We start from the raw sequence: 20534 nt of genomic DNA on the forward strand, positions 1-20534 counted from the left end.
GCAAGATCAAACCAATCAATCCTAAAGGAAATCAACCCTTCCAAGAATATTCATTGGAAGGACTGACGCTGAAGCTCCAATACTATGGCCACCTGATGCAAAGAGTTGGCTCATTGGAAAAGACCCTGATGCTGGGAAAGATTGAAGGCAGAGAGGGGTTGACACAGAATGAGATGGTTGGATGACATCACCAACTCAATGGACATGAGTTTGAGCAAACTCTGGGAGATGGTAAAGGACAGGGAAGCCTGGCGTGCTGCAGTCCATGAGGTCGCAAAGAGTTGGACACAACTTAGTAACTGAACTGAACTGTTTCAGAACATGACTCTTCTGGAACTGTCAGTCCTGGCACCAGAAAATTTAAATGACTCCACATGTGGTTCATTACATCTGGATGCATCTCATAAATAACAGATTGTAACAACATATACTGACTTGTGCCTCAGGTGCTCAGTGTCCCCTTCAGTCTGTAGTCTCACTTCATTGCTTGCTGCCCACCCCAACCTCCTCCCTTGGCTCTCCCCCAGCAGTTCTACACCCTTGAGCATTGCTTGCAGCCTGCCTGCATTGCTCACCAGCTTTCTCCTGTCTACGCAGCTTGTCTCCCCAGTCAGATTGCAGTGCCTTGTAGACACGGCCAGTCTCAGACATTCATCCATCCTATCACAAAACCACCCCAGCCATCGCCCTTTATGATAGTTTCTGGGTCAGGAAGACATCAGCGTGTGAGTGTGTGGGCTCACTCGTGTCCACCTCTTTGCAATCCCATGGACTGTAGCCTGCCAGGTTCCTCTGTCCGTGGGATTTCCCAGGCAAGAAGGCTGTAGTGTGTTGCCATTTTTTTCCTCCACAGGATCTTCCCGACCCAGGGATCAAACCCTTGTCTCCTGCATTGGCAGGCAGATTATTTACCACTAGCCACCTGGGAAGCCCAAGACATCAGTGCTGAAATGCTCATGCTGTGCCTGATTGCCTATGGCAGGACAAGGAAGAGTATAAGGAGAGCCTTGGTGAAAGTTTCCTGTGGGAAATAGACAGGACCTAGAGGGGAAGGGACGGATTCACGGAGAAGGTTCTGGGATGTGTTAGGAGAAATATGCTGTGTCTAACCACTACTCTACTTCTCCTCACTGGCCTCCCCTGTCCCTGAGGAAACCCAAAGGCAGTTCATGTAGAGAAAAGCTTCCTCCCCTCAACTTCCCAAGAAGAAATTGGGCCTTTGGGATGGGCAGGGGAGAAGGAGGAGGAAGCTGGCCTTTTCCAAAGGCCCCTCCTCACTGGGGCTTCTACAAGATCCCAGCTCCTGGATTTCTGCTTTGACAGAAATGTGGTCCCTCAGGTCGAGAGGGGCTCAGTCCATCTGACACCTCTCTCCTTTCCTTCTCTCTGCTTCCTCCAGATGGACTGAATCCAGGGCAGGTGACCCAGAGCCTTGGGTACTGATCTGGGTTAGAGGCCCCTCAGTTCAGTTAAGTTGCTCAGTTGTGTCTGACTCTTTGCGACCCCATGGACTGCAGGATGCCAGGCCTCCCTGTCCATCACCAACTCCCGGAGTTTACTCAAACTCATATCCAGCCAGTCGGTGATGCCATCCAGCCATCTCATCCTCTGTCGCCCCCTCTCCTCCTGCCCCCAATCCCTCCCAGCATCAGGATCTTTTCCAATGGCACCCTCAAAGTCCACCAAGGTAGGAAGGAAGTGGGGGGTGGGGGGGAGGTGGAACGCCTCCACCTAGACGCTGGGAAGGACTAGCCATCCAGCGGCTACAGAGTCCCTGCAGGGAGCAGGAGCAGGCTTCATCCTGTGCTCGGTCTTCTACGTGGGTCAGGGCAGGCTCCTCGGGCCCTGAGACCCCCGAGGACAGGCCAGGTGAGAGGCCAGGCCCCAGTGGCTCTGGGGGAGTCTGGGCTGAGCCCCTCGCCGGCCCCTCCTCAGGGCTCAGAGCCGGGCCTGGTGCGGAAAAGCAAACAGGCCCCGGACGCTGCCCTTTGGACCTTTTGCAATTTGCCCGGTGCTCCTTCAGCTGCAGCCCTGGGCGGGCGGCCTCGGTCCTCGTATAAATAGGGCCCCGGGCACTGGCCGTCCATTCCCACTGAAGGTGCAAGTGTGGGTGCTGGGCTGCCTGTGGGCGCCCGTCCCCCGGAGCCAGCAAGCAGCACCGAGGCCAGGCCCAGACAGCAGGCGGCAGGGAGACACCGCCCAGGGTGGCCATGGGCGCCCCGAGGCCTGCGCCGCTGCTGCTGCTGCTGCTGCTGCTGCTGCTCCTGGATGCCGCCAGCGCCCAGGCCAGTGAGTGAGGCCGCCCGGCCGCCGGCATGCGGGGTGGCGGTGGGGGACCAGGGCCTGAAGCCAGGGCCAGAGTGGTGGCTGGGGCAGCTTGGTCCTGGGACAGAGGGAGGGCAGCCCGAGGATGGAAGGACAGGGGCACAGGACCAGCTGCGGGGGACGCCTCTAGATTCAGGGTGAGGGTGGGGGAGGTGATAGGAGGGACGGAGGATTCTTCAAAGCCTTCTTCCCGGCTAGAGGATAATGCAGTGGGCCTTCTGGCGGACCCTGGGACCCAGCTGGAAGAACGTGAAAACCTACAGTTGTCTTTCTCCCTTTCTTACAGGAGATGAAGTGCTGGAAAATGTCAGCCCCAGCTGTCCAAGTAAGGCATTTCCCCCTGAGCTGGGAAGGGTGCCCCACCCCACCCTCGACCCCTCCCTCTGCACCTCAGATCACTGAAACACGGTGATGCTGTGATTGGTGTACACTGTTCTGACCCCAAGAAGCCAGTTCCTGGAGCCTCTGCCCCCGTGAGGGGATCTCAGCTCTTTTACCCGCCCTTCCCCTCTGTCCCAAACGTTCAGCCTGGGGGTAGGGTGGGGAAGGGACCTGTTGGTCCATGGGCACTTTAAAGAGACTGTTTGTCAGGGACTAATCATTAATCTGAAGCACAAGAGGGTGAAGAAACGCTGACTTTAACCTTTGTGCAGAAATCCAGATGCTCACCCTGAGATTTGTATTTACCTGACCCCTCGGGTTCAAAGGAGCCGGCCTTGCAGTGGTACCCTGTGTTCTACGGAGAGAGCGGGATGCTAACCTCCGATGGGGCAGCACTGCCATCTCGTGGGCGTCTGGCATCACTGCATCTGGACTCAGGACCTAGATGTTCTCTAAAATTGTTCAGGAAATTTCTTTCAAGCACAGCGAAAACCTCCAGAAATTCCTTCTTGGGGGTTTCTTAAGTCAGCCAGATACCCTTGACACTTAGTGAACTTTGCCTCAGATATTTGGTAGAATCTAAAGAGAGCCACAGAATTAGAGTATTTTCATGCTGAAAAGGCAGTGAGAGATATCTTTGCTTTATTCTGTCAACTCTTAATTTTCCAAGGAGTCTTTCCTGTAGACTGTCTGAACCTCATTACTTGACACTCCCTGCCTTGTGCTTCAGATTATATATTCAAGGAATACCAGTTAATTTAAATATTAGCCTCAGCACTGCCCGAGAAGTTAAATCTATAAAGAAAATTTAAGTATAAGGCAAAATTAATTGAAAACAATTGGAGTTTAATTACAGTTTTTCATTATCTGTACCACTATCCCTCTATGCCCAGGACTGAGTATCCTTGGGCGAGTTATTTCTGCCGTGTAGCTGACAGATCTCTCCTCATTGTAGAAGATGCAACGCGATTCAAGCACCTCAGGAAATATGTCTATAACTATGAGGCTGAGAGTTCCAGTGGTGTCCCTGGGACTGCTGATTCAAGAAGCTCCACCAGGATCAACTGCAAGGTACGAGGGGAAAGGGAAGGCCACTGGAGGACCCTGGAGCCCAGGGCTGAGCAAACCCAGCTTGTGCCAGGACTGTCATAACCTCTAAGTGCTGGACTGGCCCTGTTTGCAAATCAGCTTCTTTGCTGAGAAGTTGTTTGCTACAGAGACTTTCCTGGTGGTTCAGTGGTTAAGGCTTCACCTTCCAATGCAGGAAGTTGTGGATTCAATCCCTGTTCGGCGTGGCCAAGATCCCACATGACTCAAGGTCAAAAAAACCAAAACATAAAACAGAAGCGATATTGCAACAGATTCAGTGAAGAAGTGGTTCACATAAAAAAAAAAATTTTTTTTAAACCCCTTTTTTTAAGTTGTCTGCCACAGAAAAAATATTTTTACCTACCAGGTTTATCTTGCTATTAGCTTCCATTCCCTGGTGGCTCAGAGGGTAAAGTCTCTGCCTGCAATGCAGGAAACCCGGGTTCGATCCCTGGGTCAAGAAGATCCCCTAGAGAAGGAAATGACAATACACTCTGGTACTTTTGCCTGGAAAATCCCATGGACGGAGAAGCCTGGTAGGCTAGAGTCCATGGAGTCGTAAGGAGTCGGACATGACTGAGCGAATTCACTGTCACTTTCACTTTTCTTTCCAAGATGTAATTAGAATATGTGATCTAAAATGTCAAGATTGCAGACCAATGGATTTAACATTTCAAGAGATGTCCAGTAGATGAGCATCCCAGGAAAGCATTCTAGAGTGTGGCTTTTATCATCTAACTGAAATAGTATCTACTACTAAAAACAAACAGAACAGAAAATTTTAAACATGTAGTTTGTTCTCAAATAAAACTTTGCCAGTTGTTGAGACAGACTGTACTCATATCCATGTTCTGTGGAACAGATCTAAGGGCAACTATTGGGGTTCATGTGGGAAAGAGAAGTCAAACTGGGCCACCCTCTTATTTTTAGGGCACCAGCATCTATGCTGTCAGGTAAGGTAGCAATGCAACTATTTAAATTGAATAAAAGTTGTTACTTGGCTATATTCAAATATAAAATAAAAAGTTTTAAATAAATAAATGAAAATAAATTGAATAAAAGTAAAAATTCAGTTTCTTAGTCACACTAACTGTGTTTCAAGTGCCCAGTTGGCCCCGTACCTAGTGGCTCCTATATTGGATAGTGAGAATACAGAACATCTCCAGCATTGCAGAAAGTTCTTTAAACCATGCTGGATAACACAAAAGTAACTATTTAAACTCCAGCTACATGTGAAGCTCGAAATAGGCCCTGATAGATACAAATGGTCTTGGATTCTTGTTTTTTCTACTTACATTAAGGAAAGGAAACATTTGCTGTTGAAACCAGTGATAGCCCTCCTCCTGCCTCCTTGGTTTTCTTCCAAACCCTGACTCCTCAGCTGCTTTTCTTCCAGCCAGTTGTACCTCTTTATAACTAAAGGGAGTACATTTCGAACCAATAAAAAATTAACATCCTTTGCATACAAAGGGGAAAACTTTAGAAGCATGTTACCCCACGGAACATGGGAAAGGTCAGGAAGCGCTGAGCTGGGGAGGAGTGTTGTATTCTTGGTAGAGTCTTAATGTTCTGTTACTCTATCTTCTCAGGTGGAGCTGGAGGTCCCCCAACTCTGCAACTTCATCCTGAAGACGAGTCACTGCACCCTGAAAGAGGTGTATGGCCTCAACCCTGAGGGCAAGGCCTTGCTGAAGAAGACCAAGAACTCTGAGGAGTTTGCAGCTGCCATGTCCAAGTAAGACCTGGGCCTGTGCGTTCAAATTTCTGAGCTCCAGGCATCATGGCATATGTTTTGCATGAGTGTGTGTGTGTGTGTGTGTGTGTGTCCAAGGGGGACATGAGCATGTGTTTATTGTTGGGCATATATGTGAGTACAAGTATTTGTACTCTCTATTCACCATAGAGCAGGGAATTGCTGAATTTTCACAACAATCAAAAAGAGGGAAGTAGTCTTTACCCTCCCCTACTGAAGTTTCCCTAATTATCATTTAAATATGGTTCTAAAAGATCTCACACTTTAAAACTCCTTGAGACGATAAAGCTGAGATGGTTTGTTTAAACAAGTGAATTCATGTTTAAAGAATGAAACAAGACTGTGCCTTGTGGTCCTCAGAGAGGGTCTGGGCAGGACTTGCTGTGACCAAACATGGCTCAGCTCAGCAGAGAACACTGGCTTCACGGGGTCCGGGGAGAGCCACGGCCTGAGCGGGTCCCCCTCCAGGGCCAGCGTCCTGCCAGTGCACCCTGACCAGACCATTCCTGTTGCTTACAGCCGGCAGTGCTTCTGACTGATCAGTATGCACGGTGTGCTGGTTGTTAGATTTTTTTGACCATCACCCATGCCTCATCTCCAGGTCATAGTTTGCAGTGTCTCCTGCATTGCAGGCAGATTCTTTTCCATCTGAGCCATCAGGGAAGTCCTTGTAGTGTCCGAAGTGTGTGCAAATACAGACAGTCATGGGGTTGTTGATTTGGTAACAGTGGACACTCCTTCCCTGCCCACATTTCAATTTGTTAAACATTAGACTCAGAAGCCAAAATAGGCCCAGCGCATCTTATTGTATCCAAGACTTAGAAGCATCAGAGAGAGTGGGGATGCAGTGATGGAAGGGAGTAGGAGTTGCTCTTTGGTCCTTGTCTGTTAGTTGCTCAGTCATGTTCAACCTGCAACCCCATGGACTGTAGCCTGCCAGGCTCCTCTATCCATGGAATTCTCCAGGCAAGGATACTGGAGTGGGTAGCCATTCCCTTCTCCAGGGGATCTTCCCAACCCAGAGAACAGGGCCTCTCATGTTCCAGGCAGATTCTTTACCATCTGAGCCACCAGGGAAGTCTTCTTTGGTCCTTACCCTCTTCCAAACAAAAGAGACTTCTGTTTTTGGCCACCTTGAGGCTTTCCTGTGAGCCTGCATCACAGTGTCTGGAATTTTCTGAGAGGATATAGGGCTGTGGGAAGCATCCCTCATCTCTTTTTCTTTCTTCTGACTCAACTAGGGCAGGTGGTCCCAGGCTCTGTGAAATCCCCTAGGGAAGTCACCAAAGAAAAGTCCCTAAAATCAGAGTTGACCCAGGCTTTAGCCACAGCCTGAGATCATATGAAAGTGAAGGAATGTCCAACAAATGTATAGAAAGAAGCTCCAATTCCCTGGTGCTCAGGAGATGAAATTAATGTAACAAGATATTTGCCACGTTATACCCACTTATACTCATAAGACTACAGAAACTTAAAACAACAATAGCACCTGTTACTGGCAAGCCTGTGAGGGAAAGCATACCCTCATGCATTGCTGCTGCAAAGGAGTACCTTTAGTCAATTTCTACTATAATTATAAGTATAATGAAAAATACTTGGAACCTTTGACATAACTAAAAAGAAGTGTAGTAACATGTGAAGATAGATGCATAAGAATGTTTGTATCAGTGGTGTTGGTGGGGCAAAAAAAAATTAAACATCCAGGAAGAGAAAAAGTGAATGCCATCAAATAGGACGCTATCTGAATAAAGAATATATAACCATAGAATGGACTGTTATACAGCTTTGTAAAAAGAATCTGTTAGAGTGCTACCAGATGACTCAAGGATTTTCATGAGTAGAATTAAATGAGAAGAACAAGATAAATACAAGTATGCATGATGTTATGCCATTTGGATAAAACCAGCAATGACAAACTCTTTCTGTGAAGGTGTTTTCACTCCCACACTTCTGTATAAGATCATATGAGTGTGGAGATATGAATAGAAGGCCCAATGGGGTGTTCCTTGGGGAGCGTGGCTGCAAAGACTGATATGGGGAGAGAAAGGGACTGGGTGAGCCAAGCCAAGCCAAAAAAAAAAAAAAAAAGGAAATGAAAGAGTACCAAAGCATACACATACTTGTATACTTTTTTGAAAATGTATGTGTATATGCTGATATTTATCAAAAAAATGTAAAAAGAAAATAAGTAAAAAGGAGGCTGCAAAGCCACCTAGCTTATGGCTCATGGTGAAGGGACACTCAGTGACCATACTCTCTCTGCACCAGGTACGACCTCAAGCTGGCTGTTCCTGAAGGCAAGCAAGTTCTACTTTACCCAGAGAAAGAAGAGCCTAAACACATCCTCAACATCAAGAGGGGCATCATCTCTGCCCTCCTGCTTCCCCCAGAAACGGAAGAGGCTAAGCAAGTGTTATTTCTGGTGAGAATTTAGAAAACTGATAATAGTGGTCCTTTGAACTCCTCTTTACATAGTGGAGCCAGGTACCACTGGCATGCAACTGGATCGTTGACTCAGCTGCATGGCTGGTTACATAGGAGGCCCTGTATTGGTGTGAAACACGTTGCTCAGAGCTCCCCTGGCCTCTGGGCTCACTGAGGGCCAAGCCCACACAGCCTGAGCAGGTTGGGTCTAATTTTATAGCAGTTTCTGGGAGTCCTGACCACCCTATCCTCTGTTTGATTTTGTTATGTTTCCACAAGGTAGAGCACAGTTAGGCCTCTGTGTGTGTATGTGTGTGTGTGTGTGTGTGTGTGTGTGTGTGTGTGTGTGTATGTATAATTTCTGGCCACACTATGCAACATGTGGGATCTTAGTTCCCCAATCAGGGATTGAACCTGTGCCCCTTGCATTGGAAGGCAGAGTCTTAACCACTGGACCACCAACGAAGTCCCCTGTGTGCATTTTAAACACAGAAAATAATTGAATCTATTGGCCAGCGTCTTTTAAGAATCCCAGGTTTTGATCTGAGGATGCATTCAGTTTAGTTCAGTCCCGTGAACACTTTTGAGCCCTTACTACATTCTGAGCTCTGTGCTGCGCTCCACGGGGAGCAGACACTGCTGCATCCCACGGGGACCCCTGCACAGGGAGGTCTCAGGATCTGGGGGGAGAACCAGGACACATACAACACAAAACAGATTGGAGTACATGCTGTAAATGAGCAATAGAGAAAAGGCTCCGAGAGCACAGAATATGCAACCAGTGTTGGCTGGCCCCTAGGAGGGCAGGGAGGTGTACCTCAGAGCCAGGACCACCCTTAAGAGGTGTTCTCGCGTCCACCCTGGCTGCCCGGGAACCAACCACACCCACATTCTGTCCAAGAGGATGAAGCTTTCTCCCAGAACCATGTTGCCCCTGCCTTTTCTTACAGGCTTCTTTCCCAGCCCTACCCTGAGCACCAAAAGATGGTTCCCTGTGTTGAGTACACTTGTTGTATCTTTTGCTGCCCTAGGATACCGTGTATGGAAACTGCTCCACAGACTTTACTGTTAAAACGAAGAAGGGAAATGTGGCAACAGAAATATCTATTGAAAGAAACCTGGAGAAGTGTGATCACTTCCAGCCCATTAGCACGGGAGTTAGCCCACTCGCTTTGATTAGAGGCATGGTAAGTTTCACATCAGCATTGCTATGCACATTGGCAGCAACCCCTTCATTATTAACATTGTGGAATGTTAGAGCTAGAAGGGATCCCAGAGAATTCTAGGCAGAGAAAACATAAGGAGCAGTAGGAACAGGTGTGAAGTGTTCGTGTGTGGTAGGACAGGGAGTCATGTTAGATGTGTGCATGCGTGCTAAGTAGCTTCAGTCATGTCCGACTTTTTGCAACCCTGTGGACTGTAGCCTGCCAGTCTCCTCTGTCCATGGGATTCTCCAGGCAAGAATACTGGAGCGGGTTGCCATGCCCTTCTCCAGGGGATCTTCCCAACCCAGGGAACAATCAAAAGCATGTTTCATTGTGTTTCCTTCATTGACAGGCAGGTTCTTTACTACTAGTGCCACCTAGGAAACCCCATGTGCTGGATTCCAGGTTATAAATACTTTGTACAGATCAAAAGTCCCCTGGGGTGAAATAAAAAGAAGTCTACAGCTAGACTCAGCTTTTGGGTTTTCATCTCCTTGACTAAAAGTCAAGTATGAAGCTCTCTTCTCTCGCTGAGTTTATCTAGTGGTACAGAACCCCTGTTCCCCCACTTTCTTCCCGGAAGGGAAATACATATGGGAGAACACTCAGGTTCAAGCCCCAGGGACTGATGAAAGTGCTTTTCCCCTGATCCCATTCACAGACCCGCCCCTTGTCAACACTGATTGGCAGCAGCCAGTCCTGCCAGTACACCCTGGACCCAAGGAGGAAGCATGTGTCAGAAGCCATCTGCAATGAACAACACCTATTCCTGCCCTTCTCCTACAAGTAGGTCCCCAGCTGTAGCCCTGATTCCTTATTTATGGGGCCATTAGGCACTAAATGCTTCTCCGTGCCCTGTTGCAAGCTACTCTGTGTCTGGGAGGAGGTAGGAAAAGGTACAAAGCAGAATGTATTTCTGTCCTCCTATCTCAAGCTAATAGGCCATTTGGTAGGAAAGACTTAGGCATGAGGAACAATTCAAAACCAACAAAAGATTTCTGAGATCCAGACTTTAAGGGCTAGAGATCAGGAAAAACTGGAACCATTACTGGCTACTTGGGTTAGAGAAGCTTTACAGAAGATTTTGGAATTGGCCTAGAGACTTACATATCCATTTTGAAAACTGGTCAGTCAACTAGTGTTGACTGAGTAACTGCTATCTATATTCTTGGCACTGAACTATGGGAGATAACAAAAGAATTTTGGAGCTTAGTGTTAGTTCATTCCCTCTGGGCACTCTGGAATGGTGGAGAGTGTAAGGTACATGTGTCCTTCTGATGGACGGACAGCCAGCATGACCAGGAGATGCTGCCATTCACAGGGGCTCAAGGACAGCTGGATATAAATAAGTATGGTTTGAAAGGGGAGCAGGATTAGGGGAGGAGCAGAGATAGGGGAGACATTCAACATGAAGAGCAGAGAATGCTGCAGGGAGCCTGGCCATCCATGACATGCTGTGATTTCTGTGTTACCAGGAACAAATATGGGATGATGGCACAGGTCACACAGACTTTGAAACTTGAAGACACACCTAAGATCAACAGCCGCTTCTTTGAGGAAGGTAAGATGTGATGTACACATAGTTGCCAGGGCTGGGAAACTTGTCTACAAGGTACCAACCATGGCTTAGCTCCTTGCTAGGCCCTGTGAGAGTCCTGGGCCCTGGGCTTCTGGCCATGGGCCATTCTACTGAGAAAGCCTGTTCATTTCAGAATGTCAGGTGGCAATGGGATAAAGGAAAGGGGAGAGTTCTCCCAAAGCTCCCTGGATTTTGGAAGTAGGAAACCAGCCTCCCAAGTCCACTGTTGGTAAATCGGACAGCCGGGCCTGAGCAAGGTAGGGCAAATGGGAAAGGTCAGGAATCAGTCTTTAGAGCTGAAGGGAACTACAGAAACCTCTAGTCCAACCTCAGCCCTGCTTCTATCTTGTATGTCAATGAGTCGTGGGCCCTGCCTCGTTCTCAGCCACCTGTGATGTCAGGTGGTAGCAGCATGTGCTTTTACACCCATTCTACAGAAGGAAAAGGCACACACAGAGAGGCTTAGTGATATATTCAAAGTCACAGGCTGTTAGAGGCAGTACAGAATGGGCCTCCATGTCTTATCTAAGTCAGGACTCCTTCCTCCGCACCACGGATTCACCCACCTCCTGGGCAGAGGTGAGAGCAGGGTGATGGAGGGAACACAAAACATCCCCCCCAACACACACACAAACTGCCATTAAATCTAGTGGGAAGACAGGACAGGTGAGCAGCAGTGAGTCTAGCCTCCACTGTTGTCATGTCAGCAGCACCTCCTCACCAGTTCTTTTAGGCAAAAAGGTCATTCAATCCCATACAAGTCTAACAATCCTGGATTCAATCCCAGCTCTGTCTCGTACACCCAGAAAGGTCTTGCACATGGTGAGTGGCTCACCTCTGGGTCTTAGTTCCCTTATATTTAAATTGAGGAATAATATTAACGCTGGACTTCCCAAGTGGTGCTTGTGGTAAAGAACCCAGCTGCCAGTGCAGGAGATGTAAGAGACTCAGGTTTGATCCCTGAGTTGGGAAGATCCCCTGGAGACGGACATGGTACCCACTCCAGTATTCTTGCCTGGAGAATCCCATGGACAAGGGAGCCTGACAGGCTATGGTCTACGGGGTCGCAAAGAGTCAGGCATGACTGAAGCAATAGCAGGTATGCACAATATTCATGCTAATCACAGGAGAGGGTGGCAACTTAGGGAAACACTGAAGTCAGACCCCTAGCAGAGCTAGACACAAAACAGACACTAAGTACAGAACAGGAGAGAGAAAACAAAACAGACACTAAGTACAGAACAGGAGAGAGAAAAAAAAAAAGAACAGGAGAGGCTTCTTTTCTCCACCCCCCTCTTGCTGACCCCTCCCAGATCTCCAGCTTCCAGAAGAAAGATGAGGTTAAGATGCAGGGGTAAACTGGAATCCCTCTAACACGCTCCTCCTTCCAGGCACCGAGGCGGTGGGTCTTGCCTTCGAGAGCACCAGGTCCACATCACCTCCAAAGCACGCTGAGGCCATTGTGAAGACGCTCCAGGAGCTGCAGAAACTGCACGTCTCTGAGCAGAATGCCCAGAGAGCCAACCTCTTCCATAAACTAGTGACTGAGCTGCGAGGCCTCAGCAGTGAGGCGGTCACCTCCGTCTTGCCGAAGCTGATCGAGGTGTCCAGGTATTTCTCGAGCAGCAGTCGCAGAGCCCATGGGAGCTGGCTGAGACCTCAGCCAGAGAATCTCAGGAATCACTGAAATTTCAACCCATTTAATCAATTGAGTCAGTCAGTAAATGTTTGCTTGATAGAGAAATGTCAGCTAAGGTGTCTAGAGTTCCATGGGTAACACACACACATATATTGCATCCAAGGTAGATAAATATTTACATGTTAAGATAGGAGGGAAATCTTTCCCACATTTTGATGGGTATCTTCAATCCCTAGTTCTATAATGAGTACCCTGGGAAGTGTGAGAGGAAAAGAAGTCTGTGTTTTCTGGAAGCCTGTAGGCTAGAGGAGAGAAAACTCAAGCAAACAAAATAACACCGTGACTTCTCTTTACCTCAGTGCAGTCTTAGTGCTGTGAAGGTCAGAGAAGGGACTGGGGACTGGGCAAGTGTTTATGTGGTATGTTCCATCTTCTGACCAAAGGGTAACAGTCCTCTCTGGGTGTTGAGTCCAGGGGGTCCTTCTTCAGATTTTTCTCCATGGTGCTTCTCCAGTGGATGCTACTTATGGGGAAGGCTTCTCTGTTCTCTAGGGATCTGTTAGATTTTGGAAGATAGTTGGATTTGGATCTTGAAAAAGGGAATTCCTGGCAGAGGGAACACTGTGGGCCAAGGAGGTTTTAGCTGCCTAGAAGGTGATCTTTCTTTCTCTGCCCTTTTCTTCTCAGCCCCATCACTTTACAAGCCTTGATTCAGTGCGGACAGCCCCAGTGCTACACTCACATCCTCCAGTGGCTGAAAAATGAGAGAGCCAACCCCCTCCTGATAGATGCCGTGACCTACCTGGTGGCCCTGATCCCAGAGCCCTCAGCTGAGAGACTGCGGGAGGTCTTTAACACCGCAAGAGCGCAGCAGAGCCGGCTCACATTTTATGCTCTGAGTCACGTGATCAACAAGTGAGTTTTCCACTGGTTCTCCTCGTAGGAGCAAAGAATGACCCCACGTGTTAGTATTCTGTTTCTACCCTCCCTCCACTTGCAAATTCTGGTGCTTACCCTTTCATTTGTCTACTGGTCAATTTTAAGAGTAATGACTTGAGATAAGAAATCAGCAAACGTCAGTGTATATTTTAAGATAAACCTGGCTATGCTCGCTAAATCCTAACTCTTCTTCTGTAGCTATCATAAGACAAACCCTACATGGACACAGGACCTGCTGGAAATTGCTGATTACCTGTCAGAACAGATTGGCAATGACTGCACTGGGAATGAAGATCTCACCTACCTGATTCTGAGGGTATTTTCAGTTTTTTGCTTGTTTGTTTTCTATAATAGGCATCATTTCAGATGCACTTTTTCTGTCTGCCCCTCACTGCACCTTCTGTGCCCTGATTCTCTCTTGTTTATTTTCAATGCAGGTCATAGGAAATATTGGTAAAACCATGGAGCAACTAACCCCAAAACTTAGGTCTTCAGTCCTGAAATGTATCAGAAGTGAACAGCCATCCCTGGTGATCCAGAAGGCTGCCATCCAGGCCCTGCGGAAAATGGAGCTTAGTGACGAGGTAAGGTCCGCAGAAGAGGGCTGAAAATGACGAGTTGATTCAGATTGACAAAGATTTGGAATGAGATTCTAAGTCTCGTCATTCTACTGACTTTATTCTACTGCTCTTTAATTGCAAATTTCAATATACCTATTGACTGCCTGGGGCTTCCAGATGGCTCAGTGCTAAAGAATACTCCTGCCAATGCAGGAGACACAGGTTTGATCCCTGTGTAAGGGATCAAACACAGGGTAAGATTCCCTGGAAAAGGAAATGGCAACCCACTGCACTATTCTTCTCTGGAAAATCCCATGGACAGAGGAGCCTGGCGAGGTACAGTCAATGGGGTTACAAGAGAGTCAGACATGACTTACCAACTAAACAACAATTGACTGCCTAGCCATATGTGGACGTGAGAAAAATAGTTGACCTTCCTGCTGCTTCAGCAGGCAAAGTATGATTTTTTTTCACTACCTGCTGTCCTCTCACCAGATTGACCATCACTCCCATCCTGGGAAAACCTGTCTGATTTTTTTCCCCCAATTTCCCTAGACTAAGAGAGTCAAACTGGCCCCCAAAGGTGGTGATGGTGACTCCACAGCTTTGCAGACGACCTGACTTACTTATTAGCATTAAATTCTCCTGATTCCTTCTCACTTATCCTCATATTGAAATAATTTATGTTAAAACATCTTTATCTTCAGTTAGTGGCAGATCTCCAACAAGTCATAACTTGGCCATAACTTGTGTATTTTAATGCAATTGAATCCAGCATGTATATTTTTTTTAAGATTCTTTTTGATGTGGACTATTTTTAAAGTCTTTATTGAATTTGTTACAATATTGCTTCTGTTTTATGTTTTGATTTTTTGGCCACAAGGCATTTGGGAACCTTAGCTGCCCAACCAGGGATCGAATGCACACCCCCTACATTGCAAGGCAAAGTCTTAACCACTGGACCACCAGGGAAATCCCTCAACGTGCATTTGATAGGTGTCTTCTGAGAACCCTTCCTTGAGCTGTTTGCTCTGAGTGAAGAAGGTTCAGTAACAGCATTTGAAGAATTCATAGAGAGAAATTCCACTTGCAAAATAAGATCAGGCATGTTTGCCAGACATGTTGCATGTTCTGACAGTGATGACAGTCTTGTCTTTGGGCTACAGGTCCGGGAAGTCCTTCTTCAGACTTTCCTCGATGACTCCTCTCCAGGGGATAAGCGGCTGGCTGCCTATCTCATGCTGATGGGGAGTCCTTCCCAGTCGGATATTAGCAAAATCACCCAACTTCTCCCTCGGGAACAGAATGAGCAAGTGAAGAACTTTGTGGCTTCCCACATCGCCAACATCTTAAACTCAGAAGATTTGTACGTCCGGGAGTAAGTAAAGTCATTTTCCTGCGTCTGCCACAAGGGGCTGAAGTTCCAAATCTCAGTTCTGATCTAGCTGCTGCCTGCCCTTTACAGGCTGTTCTTTCTTCTGGAACCAACATCTGTGTGCAAGTGCAGCAGATCTGAGCCAAGGTTTTGGGGCAAATAAAACCCAAAGAGTTTGGTAGTGATTGGAAATCCACATTGACTTGGGGGTGAGAGAGTAACACAATGTGTGTCAGCTCAAAATCCTCTCCTTTTTGTCTAGCTTGAAAAGCTTAGTGGAAGAAGCTCTGAAAGAATCTCAACTTCCAACTGTCATGGATTTCAAGAAATTTTCCCGCAACTATCAGTTTTCCAAATCGATTTCTCTTCCATCACTTGACCCAGTCTCAGCCAAAATTGAAGGAAATATTATATTTGATCCAAACAATTACCTTCCTAAAGAAAGCATGCTGAAAACAACCCTCAAAGTCTTTGGATTTGCTTCAACTGACCTCTTTGAGGTATGTGTGGGCCTGAAGCAGAGTCTTATGTTTATCTAGCCAATTCTGGTCTACATCATAAATAGTCAAGTCAAGGGAGCTGTGAGCCAGCTATAAGAGGAACAAGAATCATCAGGCAGTGATACCGTCACTTCTTTCCTTTCCCCCTCTTCTTCCTGCCTCCCCACTAGGGGCCATGTGAAGCACGGCTCCTTATATGAATGGAAGTTTGATGTCTCAGAGAAGCCCCTATACCCAAAATCCAAGGGTTCAAACCCCAAATTCACCCCAAAACCAGAATCTTCAGTTTAACTATGTATCTCCTCTGAACCTTAGCTGCCTCTTCCAGAAAACAAGCACATAATAGGTTTTGCCTTGCAAGATTCCAGTGAGATTTAAATAAGACAACTCCTGTGGAGTATTCAGGTCAACTCCTGCCCAGTAGCATTCACCAAGTACTTGTTTAATAAATTGAGCATAAATAAGGGAATAGGAGATGGACAGACAACAGAGAAACCTGATGGTGTTTCTTGCCTGATTTTCTCTCTCAGATTGGTTTGGAAGGAAAAGGTTTTGAACCAACACTCGAAGCTCTTTTTGGGAAAGAAGGATTCTTCCCAGACAGTGTCAACAAGGCTTTGTACTGGGTTAATGGTCGAGTTCCTGATCGTGTCTCCAAGGTCTTGGTGGACCACTTTGGCTACACCAAAGATGATAAACGTGAGCAGGTACGTTTTACGTATCCTCTCAAGGAAAGCTTTGGGTCTCAATGTGAAAATGTTTTTATCTAAGCCTGGAAGTCAGCAAAGCACTATCTAACTAGAGCAACAACTATGGCTATTACTAACCAGTCCAGTGGGAATAAGAGACAGTGATGGGCCTTCTGGAGATTCAGTCTGCCCAGAGTCCAGGCTCATTAGAGGCTCTCTAGCATAATGATTAAGAGTGTGAACTCTGCGGCATGGGTTTGAAATCTAACCTCACTTTCTTCAAGCTCTGCATACCTGGGCAAGATACTTGATGTTTTATGTTTCCACATCCCCAGAATACTAATAATAACTTATATCCTTCACAAGGATATTTACAGACTAAATGAACTAAAGTATCTAAAAAGCTAAACAAAGCCCCTGACTCTTGTGTTGATTATTCAACAAGCAGATAGTATTATAATTTTGAAATTCATATTTTCACTATTATTAACTACTTTCTTTGGCTATCACCCACATCCGTGCACTAGCTAATGGAGGCAGAATCCTCTTTGAAGTTGGCATAAGCCTCCACTTAAGGAGCATAAAATAGATTGTGTGATCTGGACCTTCTTATTCTTTAACTCTTTGCTGTCCAAAGCATGGTCCAGTCATTGGCATCACAGCAATGCTTGTTAGAAATGCAGGTTCTCAGGCCCTACTGGCCTCTATGGAATCAGGACTTGCATTTTAATGAGACCCCCCCCAAGTGACCAGTGTACACATTTCAATTTGAGAAGCAGGGCAGTAATTTACTCCCCGATGCTCACCTCCATCTCCTAATTTACTCACCTCCACTTGAGGCTGAGGGTCTTTGATCTGTTTTGGGTCTCAATCACTCTTTCTTTCTCAGTGCCTAAGCATCAGTCTATGGAATTCTTATGTCTAAGAACTTACCTAGATCAGAGCTTCCCTAGATGAGGTATGTTTCAAGCTTTTGGCCAATGTATACAGCAGCTATGCTTTCCCAGGAAATCCCTAGTGTTTTCCTCTGTCGGAGGAGACGAGTAAGCATGGGAGGGGATGGGGGACAGAGGATCTTCTAATCTGGGGGAGCCATAGGGATCCTGGCATGCTAGAGAACAGAGATCACCTATGCCTACATCATAGATCACTTGAATGCCTACCTCATTCAGGTTAAGAACAGTGTGGAAGCACCATTATCCCTGACAAGACCTTAGTTTTTTGTTTTTTGTTGTTGTTTTTTTAAATGTCAGTTTGGAGGAGCCGTCTATCTTCTGATAAAAGGTGGGGGCCTGGTTTCAGTGTCTGCCCCACGACCCCACCATGAGGGTTTATGTTTAGGCTCATCACAGCTGCAACATCTTAACCTAAGGGTGTTTGACAGCACTCACATCTCACTAGACATTTTGTTGTTAAAATCCCAGGACATGGTCAATGGAATCATGTTCAACATTGAGAAGCTGGTCAAAGATCTGAAATCCAAAGACTTCCCAGAAGCCAGAGCCTACCTCCGCATCTTGGGAGAAGAGCTTGGCTTTGTCAGACTCCACGACCTCCAACTCCTGGGGAAGTTGCTGCTGAAAGGTGTTCGTACCCTGCAGGGGATCCCCCAGATGGTAAGTGGGCTGTCATAGGGTGATGGATTAGCCTGGGCTCTGTTGAGATCTCCCAGACTCCCTTAAGATCCCAGTCATGCAGACCAGAGAAAGTGCTTGTGCTTCCTCCAGAGAGGCAAGTTTGTCTTAAATGTCAGTGAAGAAGATTCCTGGATTCCTAAGGAATTGATAACATTTAGAAATTAAGCTATTATCATGTTAGTTGTATCTCTTTTTTAAGTAATTAATTAATTAATTTTACTTTACAATATTGTATTGGTTTTGCCATACATTGACTTGAATCCTCCATGTGTACATGTGTACATGTGTTCCCCATCCTGAACCCTGCTCTCACCTCCCTCCCCATCCCATCCCTCTGGGTCATCCCAGTGCACCAGCCCTGAGCACCCTCTCATGCTCGAACCAGGACTGGTGATTCTTTTCACATATGATAATTTACATGTTTCAATGCCATTCTCCCATATCATCCCACCCTCGCCCTCTCCCAGAGTCCAAAAGACTGTCCAATACATCTGCATCTCTTTTGCTATCTCACATACAGGGTTATCATTACCATCTTTCTAAATTCCATATACATGTGTTAGTATACTGTATTGTTGTTTTTCTTTCTGGCTTACTTCACTCTGTATAATAGGCTCCAGTTTCATCCACCTCATTAGAGCTGATTCAAATGTATTCTTTTTAATGGCTGAGTAATATTCCATTGTGTATATATGCTACAGTTTTCTTATCCATTCACCTGCAGATAGACATCTAGGTTGCTTCCATGTCCTGGCTATTATAAACAGTGCTGCGATGAACATTGGGGTACATGTGTCTCTTTCAATTTTGGTTTCCTCAGTGTGTATGCCCATTAGAGGGATTGCTGGGTCATATGGCAGTTCTATTTTCAGTTTTTTAAGGAATCTCCACACTGTTCTCCATAGTGGCTGTAATAGTTTGCATTCCCACCAACTGTGTAAGAGGGTTCCCTTTTCTCCACACCCTCTCCAGCATTTATTGCTTGTAGACTTTTGGATAGCAGCCATTCTGACTGGCGTGAAGTGGTACCTCATTGTGGTTTTGATTTGCATTTCTCTGATAATGAGTGATGTTGAGCATCTTTTCATGTGTTTGTTAGCTATCTGTATGTCTTCTTTGGAGAAATGTCTGTTTAGTTCTTTGGCCCACTTTTTGATTGGGTCTTTTATTTTTCTGGAATTGAGCTGCAGGAGTTGCTTGTATATTTTTGAGATTAATTCTTTGTTCATTGCTTCGTTTGCTATTATTTTCTCCCATTCTGAAGGCTGTCTTTTCACCTTGCTTATAGTTTCCTTTGTTGTGCAGAAACTTTTAATTTTAATTAGGTCCCATTTGTTTATTTTTGCTTTTATTTCCAATATTCTGGGAGGTGGGTCATAGAGGATCCTGCTGTGATTTATGTCAGAGAGTGTTTTTCCTATGTTTTCCTCTAGGAGTTTAATAGTTGCTGGTCGTACGTTTAGATCTTTAATCCATTTTGAGTTTATTTTTGTGTATGGTGTTAGAAAGTGTTCTAGTTTCATTCTTTTACAAATGGTTGACCAGTTTTTCCAGCACCACTTGTTAAAGAGATTGTCTTTTCTCCATTGTATATTCTTGTCTCCTTTGTCAAAGATAAGGTGTCCATAGGTGTGTGGATTTATCTCTGGGCTATCACCCTAATACCAAAACCTGACAAAGATGCCACAAAAAAAGAAAACTACAGGCCAATATCACTGATGAACATAGATGCAAAAATCCTTAACAAAATTCTAGCAAACAGAATCCAACAACATATTAAAAAGATCATACATCATGACCAAGTAGGCTTTATCCCAGAGAAGCAAGGATTCTTCAATATCTGCAAATCAATCAATGTAATACACCACATTAACAAATTGAAAAATAAAAACCATATGATTGTCTCAGTAAATGCAGAGAAAGCCTTTGACAAAATTCAACATCCATTTATGATAAAAAGAAAACCTTCCAGAAAGCAGGAATAGAAGGAACATACCTCAACATAATAAAAGCTATATATGACAAACCCTCAGCAAACATTATCCTCTATGGTGCAAAATTAAAAGCATTTCCCCTAAAGTCAGGAACAAGACAAGGGTGCCCACTCTAACCACTACTATTCAACATAGTCTTGGAAGTTTTGACCACAGCAATCAGAGCAGAAAAAGAAATAAAAGGAATCCAGACTGGAAAAGAAGTAAAACTCTCACTGTTTGCAGATGACATTATCCTCTACACAGAAAACCCTAAAGATTCCACCAGAAAATTACTAGAGCTAATCAATGAATATAGTAAAGTTGCAGGATATAAAATTAACACACAGAAATCCCTTGCATTCCTATACACTAACAATGAGAAAACAGAAAAATTAAGGAAACAATTCCATTCACCATTGCAACAAAAAAAAATAAAATACTTAGAAATATATCTACCTAAAGA

At 45.8% G+C, this 20534-nt stretch overlaps 1 protein-coding gene across 2 annotated transcripts in view; it reads left to right on the forward strand.

Annotated features, from left to right (window-relative positions):
• The first annotated feature begins 2195 nt into the window (after positions 1-2195).
• Positions 2196-20534, forward strand: part of APOB (apolipoprotein B) — a 43405-nt gene continuing 25066 nt past the window's right edge. For both annotated transcript variants that reach the window (XM_070451217.1, XM_070451222.1), the window contains exons 1-16: positions 2196-2289; positions 2612-2650; positions 3662-3777; positions 5385-5530; positions 7817-7970; positions 9004-9159; positions 9839-9963; positions 10653-10738; positions 12148-12367; positions 13083-13310; positions 13533-13650; positions 13772-13918; positions 15061-15272; positions 15532-15769; positions 16300-16476; positions 17883-18074. In XM_070451217.1, coding sequence (XP_070307318.1) covers positions 2211-2289; positions 2612-2650; positions 3662-3777; positions 5385-5530; positions 7817-7970; positions 9004-9159; positions 9839-9963; positions 10653-10738; positions 12148-12367; positions 13083-13310; positions 13533-13650; positions 13772-13918; positions 15061-15272; positions 15532-15769; positions 16300-16476; positions 17883-18074 — 2433 coding nt within the window. In that variant the 5' untranslated portion in view covers positions 2196-2210. The remainder of the gene's footprint in view (positions 2290-2611; positions 2651-3661; positions 3778-5384; positions 5531-7816; positions 7971-9003; positions 9160-9838; positions 9964-10652; positions 10739-12147; positions 12368-13082; positions 13311-13532; positions 13651-13771; positions 13919-15060; positions 15273-15531; positions 15770-16299; positions 16477-17882; positions 18075-20534) is intronic.

This window comes from Odocoileus virginianus, chromosome 2, assembly GCF_023699985.2.
Source record: "Odocoileus virginianus isolate 20LAN1187 ecotype Illinois chromosome 2, Ovbor_1.2, whole genome shotgun sequence".
NCBI lineage: Eukaryota > Metazoa > Chordata > Mammalia > Artiodactyla > Cervidae > Odocoileus > Odocoileus virginianus.